At 31.3% G+C, this 12,653-nt stretch overlaps 1 protein-coding gene across 1 annotated transcript; it reads right to left on the bottom strand.

Moving 5' to 3' along the window:
- Positions 1-604: 604 nt before the first annotated feature.
- On the bottom strand, positions 605-6,240 carry LOC125818700 (serine carboxypeptidase-like 27). The gene is made up of 9 exons (XM_049498210.1): positions 5,275-6,240; positions 5,090-5,185; positions 4,323-4,415; positions 4,154-4,239; positions 3,827-4,087; positions 2,538-2,665; positions 2,357-2,452; positions 1,281-1,386; positions 605-1,163 (listed from the first exon to the last, which is right to left on the bottom strand). The coding sequence occupies exons 1-9, from the start codon at positions 5,636-5,638 to the stop codon at positions 1,023-1,025; spliced, it is 1,371 nt and encodes a 456-aa protein (XP_049354167.1). The 5' UTR covers positions 5,639-6,240; the 3' UTR covers positions 605-1,022.
- Positions 6,241-12,653: the final 6,413 nt, after the last annotated feature.

Here is a 12,653-nt window from a genome sequence, read left to right as displayed (position 1 = left end):
GAGATGTTTGTAGTCTTCGAGAAAAATCAATACCTAGGGATAAAATGAGAGAATGACAAATAATTTTGAAACACTATTTTAGAAATCAGAACAAATAATGATGAAGTGAGTATTACTACTCCCTCCGTTTCAAAAAGATTGGTCTGGTTTGACTTGGCACGAAGTTTAAAAAATTAAAGAAGACTTTTGGATCTTGTGGTCCTAAAGAACAAATAATGATGAAGTGAGTATTACTACTCCCTCCGTTTCAAAAAGATTGGTCTGGTTTGACTTGACACGAAGTTTAAGAAATTAAAGAAGACTTTTGAATCTTGTGGTCCTAAATTAAAGTTATGTCAAATGTACAAAATTTAATCTTGTGGTCTTAAACATGTCACGTGGAAAGCAAAAAGTAAAATGTTACCAAAAAAGGAAAAAGGTCATTTTTTTGAAACTGACTAAAAAAGAAAGGAGGTCATTCTTTGTGAAACAGAGGGAATATTAACTTTTTGGTTATTCTATTTTATACTATAATTAAATAATAACATTTGACTTTCAAAATCATCCCAATCAAAATAGATATGATTCAATTAATTTACTATAATTGTAAAAGTGATAAGTAAAATAGAACACAATAACAATATCATGCATATTTCTATACGACTTAGGTACAATACTCATCAAGAATAGTACATAGTTTTGTCTACAGTATGATCTTTGGAAAAAGCTAAAGTTGCAAGGAGTCAAATTTGTCTCCAAAAATAGAGCTACAAACTAGTAGGATTTCTCTATAATAAGAATGTCTTCAACTGGAAACTCCATTTATATGGAATGCTTTTATCTATACAATGAATTCAAACTAATTAATGAATGGAAATTCTAATGTAGCCATTGTATAGCATTATTGAGGTGTAACAACCTTGAGTCTGCCCCGCGGCCTTTACAGAGATACCAGTCGAGGGGAAAGAAATGAGGGATTATATCGTTATCCCTGGTCCTTTGATAACACGATCAATCGAAGATTCTCTACAGATTGACTTTGTTTAGCTTGGCATGGGCTTGTTCTCCAAAAATGATCTGAATAGAATGAAAGCTTGACGAGGGCGATGAAGAGGAACTTCATGCCCTGCTCCTGTTATAGTTACAAGGGTTAAGCCTTTATATATTTGGCTCCATCCTCCAACCTATTCATAGAATAACGACAAGATACAAATGAATGAATGAATTTTTCGATACTGGAGAGGAAAAGATGCAAAGGTTGTCAAGAAGAAAACAGTTTGCATTGTCCATTTATGACTAACCTTTTTATTGTCATACCAAGGGTACCAGTTTGTGATAGTTGGAAGCTTCAATGCATCTATAGAATATCGAGTTGCGGTTAAAGGAACAACTGAATCAGTATCGCCACTGCAAAGGATGTTAGATGATCGGAAAATCAGATTCTGATTAAGATAAGCTGAAAAAGGTACATTATCAAAGTTGTCTGTGCTAACGAGTCATTTCTGCATAAACCGTGATGATTCAAAATGACACAAACATATCAGTTCATCCTATGACTTAGTTGGAAGTAAAGATACAATATGAGACGTTTCCAGCTCACCTTTCATACTTGACATTCTTCATTTGAAAAGCCAAATGAATGTTGCCAACAAAAATCAGCTATATATAATGAGTAAAGATGGAAAAAGTACTGTATTCAATTATAATTCGTAGACACTTCAGAAAAAGAGAGCATAATTGCAGTAATGGATGTATAATAGTGCAAAACAGTCCAGAAAAAGAAGAAATGGATGTACAATAACCAGCAAATAGTAACAAAAACAACAGTTAGTAACACTACTGCACCAAAATAATTGTAGTTGAAGTACAAGAAATAACAAATAGTAATAGAAATCGAAGAATAAGAAACTACAAGGATCATTTAGTATAAGCTTTTCACTAGCTGCCTATGAACTTAAATTTCAACTACTTTGATGATAAGTACATGCATAAATGTCTCTTCTATGAGATAATGGTAATCAGTGAATTTTTTTAAAAATTGAACCATAGGAAAGATTCATTTTCAGAATCAAACGCCATTCTTTGCTTGATTCAAGTGCTTGTTGGAGATGCAATAGGGAGATCTTGACACTTGACTTTACATAGTAATACTAGTTTTAGTGTCCAAGAATAATAAATCACCGATAAGAGAAAGAGAGAGAATAAATGAATAGGCTACTATACCACCAATTTATGGCATAGTATTCATGTCACTTCCGACTGCAGATAGTTAAATAATTTTGGAAAGAGGGTACCGAAACTTGAAACTGGGGTCCGATAACACAATGATAATAGAGGGGCAAAAGAAGATGTCAAAAGGAGGACAGACTTAGTTTACCTGAATACCCATATCCTGAGACCGGCCGCTATTAGCTCTTGGTAGATGGGAAGCATTGACAAAGGAGAATCGTCCCAGTAGTCTCCAACAATATCACTGGAAACCAAAAACAATCTTATTAAAAGTTATCAACAAGTTTGAAGATAGGAAACTTGAAACTTCAATAGTTTTTTCAACAGACCTGCATGTTTTCCAAGGATAGGCAATCTTAGTTACATTAGCATGGAATGCCTTTTGTACCTCTGGGAGATTAAAATAAGCATCAGAGTACCTCTCGGTACATGGATCATATGCTCTGGACATCCATGGCTACATTTTTGAAACAGGAAGAGAAGTTTAAAAACTTGAACGCCCACGTATTAAATTGAGGACTTCCGGACTACCATAAGGACATAAATATCAACATTAGATGTACAATACTAAACGGTGAAGTTCGAAATGATAAAAAAAAAATCACACTTAAATAGGTTTGGAAACAACAACAAACAACAATATACCTAGTGTAGTCTCATAAGGAAATAGGTGTGGAAACATTCTTAACAAATAGAAATCTGACACACTTTAGCAAAATAAGATGGGAGGATTACTAGTTAGAAAGGAGATTTAAGGGAAATTGATGATACTTCAAATACTCTCAATCGAAAAACTACATTGAAGAGGCACTCCTCCGAGAGAGTATACTAAGCTAAATGAAGCTATCAAAGAAAAAGTCCTAAAATCACAGATAGACCGTTTGAAGAAAAATAAAAGATAACATACCTGCTAAAGTTATAGTTTCCATTTACTAGCAGTGTCTCACTAAAAAGGAATCGTTATTACTCACTACATGAGAAAGATACTTTAATGTTTGTGGTTCTCTCTCTCTCTCTCTCTCTCATACATGAACATGACCAAACAAGTATTTCAAATGAAAATACAAGCACCTAGATAATAAACATTCAGCGCCTCTGAACCATTGAAAATGCAATCTTCCTGGTATAACTTAACTGTTGAAGGATACCAGCATAAAACACTGATCCAGTGAGAAAGGGGACATTTCTTTGCTAGATGCATTCATTTTGACAAAGGATTAAGAATTTCAAAATTTTCCACAAGGTGAAAAAGAAAAGGGTAGTTATGTTTTTGAATCTTTGATGGATGTAAGATTTTGGTAAAGCTAACAACTTGCATGTCAGGTACCAGAAAGACAGTTCTACTTCAGATTGAGATATCAATTCTAAATATGCACAATTTTAATATATTGTCTAAAACTCCAAATCTTTCACATTGCAGGAACTTATCTGTTTTTGTGAATTTTTTTTAAGCATGCAGTTAATGTTTGTCTGGTCATTTTAGCAAACTAAAGTTTTGAAATTATCACAAGTAGTTCATCTCATCACTCTTTAACGACTTTCGCTGAACATTCTACAATTACCTACATTTGCCATCTATAAGTGGAGTGAGAAGAGAGCATAAAAAGTAAAGACTCACATAATGACCCCTTAGGTTGCGGTGAAGTGCATTAGTACTGGCACAAGGACGAGTATATATGCTATATGGGTCAATATTTCCCTGCTCATGTTCTGCAATAAGAAGAGCTTTAGTACAATCAGCAGAAGGATGTTCAGAAGATCCCGTGTCACATGTTGTCTGTAGAAGCTTGTACGTAGAATCCGAAATCAAGCCATGAGTCCACCAGTACTCGAACGTGCCGACATAGTCATGGTAATCATCAGTAACAGCATTTCCAACCTAAAAAGACCATAACTTAATATTGACGTAATATTGCATTATAAACACTCAAAAAACTGCTACTACCATAAAGCCCTTGAAATTAATAATTGGGTTCTTGATTCCCTTATTCCTCTGGTAGACAAGTTGAGATAGCTGCGGAACATAATGCCCTAAACACGTGGAAGAAAAATGGAATTAGTATCTCATGATATTAACAAAGATGGATCCTATTAATCAATGTGATACAAAATACCTGCATAACTTTCTCCCGCGATGTAAAATTCTCTATGCTTGTACTGAGGAAACCTTTCAAACCACTTGATAAGAAACTGGTAGGTATCTTCAGCTACAAATTGGAAGGCCAAGGTTCAGCATTTCATCTTAAACAACGTAATCATTTCCATTAAAAAAAATTCATACAGCGTTTTGTACATTGGATTGACTTCTTGAAAAAAAAATGAGATGAGGTTCAAGTTTGAAAAAGTGGTTTTGACCAATTTTTTAAAAAAATCCACTCACAAAATTTCAACTTTTTTTCAAGTTAAATGATATCCGAACACAACTCGATTTCCAAATATCTTTATTCAACTTTTTCTCAAGTTAAATGCGTATACAAACACAACTCGATTTCCAAATATACTTCTTCAACTTTTTTTCAAGTTAAATGCATATCCAAATACAACTTGATTTCCAAATACCCTTTTTCAACTTTTTTTCAAGTTAAATGCATATACAAACACAACTCGATTTCCAAATATCCTTTTTCAACTTTTTTTCAAGCTAAATGCATATCCAAACACAACTCGATTTCCAAATACCCTTTTTTCAACTTTTTTTCAAGTTAAATGCATATCCAAGCACAACTCAATTTCCAAATATCCTTTTTCAACTTTTTTCCAAATACTACTTCTTTTCAAATACCAGGCTTTACGTTCAAATGCCTACTATGAATCTTCAGGATTCTCACATCAAAAGCACACAAATATAATGACTAACATTCAATTACTCAATCATCCTTACCTGTTCTTTGATCACCAGCATCATACAAATCTGAGGAAGTATTTGTATAAGAAAAACCAACTCCAGCTGGTGATTCAAGAAAAAGCAAATTCGCCACTGCCAACCGACAACAATAAATCGATTAACACAAACAAAAAGTAAACATATTCAAAACAAAAAATCATTCTAGTTACAAGCACACATACAGTTGTTCCATGAGTAAGGATTCAAGTAAAGTGTCTTCCCATCAGCATTAATATGAAACGGGCCGATTTCTTCAGCAGCTCCATAAGCTACAGAAGAACATCCTGGCCCTCCATTAAGCCACAAAACAAGTGGCCTTTTCTCAGGATTACGATTCGATGGCGATTCAATCAACCAGTAAAATAATGCCCTTCCAGCTTGCTGATTTACAGTTACATAACCTGAATACTGACTGAATTGTACATTTTCTGGTTGCCCAGGCAAATAAGTAATTCTATCATTTTCTTGTTCTACATTATAGAAAGAATAACAACTACCCACAAACAAAAATGACAAGAAAATCACATAACTCAGAGAATTATCCATGAATCTGTACACACTGAAAACAAATCAAACACAAAGATTGGATTTTTTTTTCAAGAATTATGTACAGTTAGTCCAAGATATTGAACATTTATCACATGGGGCAAAACAATACAGTGAAAAAACACAGAAACAACAAAAATCCCAAATTTTTGTGGGATTTTCAAGAAACAAGGAGACAAGTGCTATGGGGGCAAGATGAGAATGACCCAGATAGCAGAATATAAAGTAAGGAATACCCAAATGCACAGATCTCTAGATAAATTCTGAAATTATAGTAATAATAGTAAGAGATTTGATCCAAGATTTCTACTAATTAGTGAAAGTTGACATTTTTATTAACTCAATTTAATCGCCCGCCTTCTTGCCATACAAGATAGAGTATTTTTTATACATCCAACTACTAAAAATATCTGTCTTTTGTCATTTTGATTTGTTGTTTTATGTCCGACACCCACATTGAAGTTCACTCATTTGAATTCATGCCGTATAGGAGTCACTTGGAGTAAGTATTCTTTATCATAAAAATATTCTTTAAAAGAAATCATGTTCAAACTTAAATTCGAAATATTTAGTTAAAGAGAAAAACAGTTTCATTCATTGCACCGCATTGTTTTGTGTGGTGTGTCTTTTGTCATATTCACAATCATGGAATGATTGATGGGTTTCGTCATAGTAATTATTATTTTGGTAGGAATTATCTAATAGACAAAGGAAACGCATAAAAATATGACAGTGGAAACTGGGACCTAATGAGGTTGGTTTAAATTCGTATAAGCAAATCATTAATTCAATTTCCGACTAATGAAGGACTTTAACCCAATCTAACATAGTAACACCTCCACACTCAGGCTTAACTGGAGTGTGGATCGAGTCAGAAAAGAAATGAATTTAATTTTAATATCTTGTAGAAATATAATACTATGGTCTAATTCAACCTTAAAAATTACCTCATGAAGAGCAGATTGTTCAAATTCATATAAAAATTCATTCTTCAACCAAAGTGAGATTTTACCTCACTCTAAACAAAGTGCGCGCAAAATTAATAAGACTTAATTAAAATATCAAGAATGAAATATCTTGAGAAATTTAATGATCGTTAATTAAAAATAATAGAGGTGTACTTTCATTGTAATACACACAACCCCACTATTGGGTCATGGGAAATAGGGAACAGTGTGAAATAAGGGATCTTTCTTTTTTGGATTTTATTATGTTAGCCACTCTTGGAGCAATTTGACTTAAACATCTAGCAGAAGCACATGGGGATATTATGAACTTGGTTTTGATTGGTTGGCAAATTCTCATCACAAATAATTCACAACTTTTTGGACCAACATTATTTAATTCATATATACCCACCACCGTTGAATATGAGACGTATTAATTGATCATCTTACTAAAAATATTTGTCTTATAGTAATTGTCCACCTTATTAGATCAAAAAAGTATTAATTAAATTTTTCCTATATTGCTATTGCAATTTTACATTTGTTTGTAAAATTTTCAAGAAGTTTTTTAAGGGGTGAATTAGTAAAATTATATTCTTATTTATGATTTCTTAATATGCGTGTAAAAAGGAAAGTAATCAGCTAATATGAGATGGAAAAAATATTTTAGATTCAAATCTAAAAAAATATCGAGAAATTTTAACAGTTCGAGCTTTGAAAATGAAAAAAAATCATGATGAGGAGACTTCGCCCTTGAAATGGGCCTTAAGATAAGTCTGACTCAAAAAAATAATCAAGCCAATAAATTTTTTTAAATACTAAATAAATGGGGAAAAAATAATAAGTGACCATCGCAAATGTTAAAAAGTAGGCTACAACAATATAGCCAAAGAGTATATTGGGATAGATTGTAATCTCTTTATCTTTAATCGAAAACTTATGTTTTCAGTCTCGAGAATAAAAAATCTCTAACATCAAATTCCGAATACCAAATAGTTATACTTCTAAAGAAAAAAGAAAAAAGGTATAGCAACATTCTTTATGTATTTCTAGTTGGACTAAAAGACAAGGTAGAAAGTTTGCAACATTTAACCACTTTTTGTACTTATTACGTATTATATACATTTGTTTAGGATTGTTCAACTTGCAATGCCGCGTGAATATTAGTTGTATATTAAACCTTTTTGATTACGTAAAGGAAACTTCACAAGTTGTGTTGAAAAAATCTATTATTTTTTATATCAAATGAGTTTTATTAATTTACGTATTATTATCGTTGATAGATTTTAAGTAGTGTTGTATAAGCTAACATGGGTGGAGTTGTTTAGTGCAACAAGAAGGAAAAGGTTACATTGCCTATATCGTGATCTGGATTATTATATATCTATGTCGTAAAGAAGAGTACTCTTTGATTAGTAAGGGGGTGGGGGGAGACGTCGAACGTGTGTGGTTAAAGGTGAAATGTCACTTATACTCACTAATAGTAAATAAGCTCTTAGTTTTTTTTTTTTTTTTTTTCATAAAGTAAATACATAAATATACTAATGTTCTATTCTTGGAATTCAAATGAGGCTTCTAGATAAAGATGGAGACAGAAAGAAATTCACTAGCTTCACCATATTGTTCGGATTAAATGATGTCTTTAAAGTATGTCTTATGTTTTATGAAGAGTCTAAAGTTGATTTTGAAACGGCTTTGTAATATATATATATATTGAGCCGCTCCTGATGGCTTTATCGATCACCCAACGTTTTATTTTGGGCTTATTTGCTTTATATTTATGGGCTTGGCCTGCATTTTATAAAGGCCCATTTTGTAGCTATTTAGTCCAAGCAACCTTAATGGGCCTTTATCAGCCCAAATCTTCTTAATCAGGCCCATATTTATATTTTGGTGTTAGGGGCGGAGGGAATTTTCGGTGGAGTAGTAACATCGATACTAACAAACTTGCATTAGTTCTATGTGTTTGCATCAACAGCGAAAACACTTTGTTGGGTCGATATTGAAAAACAAAAACTAGGAGTGGGATTAGATATTCTAGTAGCCCTAGACGTAAACGATATGAATATACTAGGCGTTGTGCTTTAGCCATTTGTTGAAAATTGACATAAGGTGAAGAGACATATATATATATATATATATATATATATATATATATATATATATATATAATAAGTTGTTTTAAAAGTTCTCTCAAATATTTTCATTTCCCCCAAAAAAAAAAAATCAAGTGAAAACTCATGTTATACTAAGACTTATAGGTGTATTTGTATTTTGTAGTATATAAGTTAGTTATGCCGCAATCAAATAATCATGATTTAAGCGTAATAAAAATTTACCCGCATTCAATATTTACCTCAAATAAATGAAGGGAAGCAATCAACTAGTACACTGACTCTCTCACTTGCCTCCCTCCTATTTCCCTCGCCCCTCTCTCTCTCTTTCTATGTATCTGTATTTTAGAGTGTATCTAGTAGTAAAAATACATGCTACCAGAATGTATATATATGCAGTAGGATATATATACTTGTGAAGAATTTTTATTTCTTAAATTAAGACGTATAGTTTTATTGAATTCAACTAGTAACGTGTCTTAACTAATTTAATTTTCTTATGTTTGACAAATAGCCAAAGAAATTATGGACTTACAACTAAATTGTAAGAAGGTCACACCTGTGATGATTGATTCTGAAATAGTATAACTATCGTTGGTTTTTGGCCAAAAAACCTTTTAATAAAATAATTTTTAAAATGTGTTTAGTTTATTTTTGGTTAAAATTCATTAAATTAATATTCTTCTCCTCAATAGGTTTTACTTGATTGCAAGAAATGAATTGAGTGGTAACGAAATTTGTGCGAACATGAAAAAAATATCTTAGTTCTTGTATCACTATCTAGAGAAATAAATAAATAAATAATAATATACAATTAACAACATAAACGAAATAACGAATATCTAATCAAAATCATATTCATAACGAATTTAATAAAAACTTTCATTACTTGGTAATATGATATCAAAACTATTACAACAAAAATAGCGTTATTACAATAGAAAGCGGAAAAGAATACAAATATCTTAAGTCACTAGATGGCTATGGACACGACGATATTCAGGACATGTCGTATGTGTAGTCATCCAAGTATATATGCAGTCATGGTGATAATAATGATCGCATGGAAGGACTTGTACGTGAAATGTCTGTTTGAATTCACTCAAATAAAGATAACATGTACCGTTCGTGAAATTTATCCCTTCTTATACTGAATATTGTATAAGGAGGAATAAATCTACTATGTGTTTAATACGCTTTATGGGGGCAGCACGCTTAATCTTATCGTGTGTCTCCCAATATATAAGATAAGCAAGAACACTGTGAAAATATGTTCAGTCAAAGTAAAGAAAAAGAAAAGTAGAACTTAACTTATTGTAAATGGAAGATGAAATTTCATAATAATTATTGTACAATTAACATCCCTATTCCATTACAATAATGATATTAATTGGTATGACAATAATATTTCATAAATCTTACATCTTAAATATTAGTGCCTCACATATTTAGTGCGTCTAACGTGCATCTTATGGGTCTTATGTGCATCTCGTGTGTCTCATGTACATGTGAACCAATGTTTGATATATATTATTCAAAAAGGTATATATATTTATGTATGAGCTTATATTTTTTCACATGTACATTAGAATGTTACTTTCGACATATGTTACTACAAAGTCATTTTGATAAATGTAGTTAACCTATTTAAGTTGCATTTGTTATAGTAAATAAAACGACATCAATACCAAGCATACCATTACAATATTGAAACATAAACGTCTCTTTCTCAATAAATTATGTTAAAATTATTACATTCTTAGTAATTATACACAATATCAATATTATTATTACATTGAAATTAAAGTTAATGATTAAAATATAAATTTATTTAAGTCCCAAAATTACTGTAATCACGACAGCATTCTGGCATGTCATGTTTATAGTCATCCAATTATATATCAGCCATGATGATATACATGGCTACAAGGGATGACTCGTACATACTCCATCTGTTCAAATTCAGTGAAATAGATTTGACACGTATCGTCTTGTAAAGTTAATTCCGTCTTGTACTGAATATGATACATGCCAAAATAAACTAACGATTTATCTAACGAGTCATAGAGCGACATTGCGTCTATATCTATCGCGTGCCTCCCAATATACAATAAGTAATACTAGAACAACCAGTCCTTACTAAAATTACACCTAGAACAATCAGACCTGCACTTATTTTAAGGGGATTCTGTCATTTTTCAATTTTGACAGAAATTGAATCAATGCAACAAACAACCACAAATATTTGTCTCACTCAAAAGATAAGAAAAAAAACAAGTTACCAATTTTGAATATATTATTGAGAAACTTTGTGAAATACAAAATATAAACCTGAGGATTTGTTCCTAAATGTATATATACTCGTTTCACCATATTGCTCGGATTAAATGATGCCCTTAAAGTATATCTCAAGTTCTATGAAAAGCTTAAAGTTGATTTTGAAACGATAAAATTTATAAAAAAGAAAAGAAAAGAAGACTAATAATATAAATTTACGCTTTTTGTGCACTTAGGCCACTCCAGTAGGCTTTGTCGATCTGCCCACAGTAAATTTTGGGCTTATTTGCTTGAGCTTTTTGGGCTTGACCTGCATTTTATGAAGGCCCATTTTTAGCTATTTAGTCCTAGCAACTTTAATGGGCCTTTATCAGTCCAAGTCTTCTTAGTCAGGCCCATATTTATATTTTGAAATAGATATAGTCATGTTATACTAAAGTTATAGGTGTATTTGCATTATGTAGTATATGAATTTAGTTATGTCGAGATCAAATAATCATGATTTACACATGATACAAATTTACCCGTATTCAATATTTACACCAAATAAATGAAGGAAAATAATCATATAGTCAACCAAAACGGGCTTGACCTTCTCGGTCACTAGTCGATTGTATAACATTAGACTAAAAACTTTTTCAGCCCCTTAAAAATCAAAACCATTAGGCATAGCCAATCGGCTTGCTATAGCTTTATGGCCGGCCCATGAGGGCCAAAAGGTCTTTAAAAAATCAAAAATCAAACAAAATTTTTCGTTCAACACTTTCGTTACATAAAACTTAAAACTCATAATCAAATATTGAAATCTAAACATGGGAAAGGCACACCATTAAAAAAAGTATGTGGATGAAAATGCTTTGTTTCATTTCAATTTGAAGTACAAATCTTTCGATCGTTTGATTGGTGGAATAAGAATAATACTTTCGAGATAAAATATGAGACTATCTTATCTCACATTTGATTAAGGTTATTAATTTGTTCTAAAATTATTTTATTGCATCATTTATACTAAAATAATAGAATTAAGTATCTTATATAAAAGATAAATAGTCAATCTCATGAAATATATATATCCTTCGTCTATTCTATCCCACATATTGCCAAACGACCAATGCTTAGATTAATTAGAAAACCAAACACAAATATCAAATCAAAAGAAATAAAGTATTAATTTATATTGCATTATTAGCATTAAATACAAAACATAAAAATGCACGTGATTTTTAAATGTATAAAACCACAAATATTGTCATTCTAATTAAGGTGAATTACTTTATGCACAAGTGGTGCTTTTTGTAACCGACAATCCACTTAAAGTTTGGAATGTCCATTGAAAACTAGATGATAATTTTGAAATAGATATAGTCAAATTGGACAACCTAATATGGCACTTACTTTAAATAATAATAATAATAATATAATAATAATAATATTACCACATGTTGTTTCCCTCCTAATTAAACTGAGTTCAATTTATTGAGTGATCCGAAATTTAGTTAAGCTATCATTTTAAAAAAATCATAAATATTAATATAAGTATTGTTCAAGATGTAATTAAAGAAATTGATAGATATTCTTTTTCATGAAAACTAACAATTTCATCTCTAACTGAATTGCGGCGAGGTTTTGAAAGAGAGTAAATTCAAGTCTAGATTAAAAGAGTTGGATCCTTATTGT

The sequence above is a fragment of the Solanum verrucosum genome, unplaced genomic scaffold, assembly GCF_900185275.1.
Source record: "Solanum verrucosum unplaced genomic scaffold, falcon-dt-bn FXZP01000252.1, whole genome shotgun sequence".
NCBI lineage: Eukaryota > Viridiplantae > Streptophyta > Magnoliopsida > Solanales > Solanaceae > Solanum > Solanum verrucosum.
This window is presented reverse-complemented; position numbering and strand designations above follow the sequence as displayed.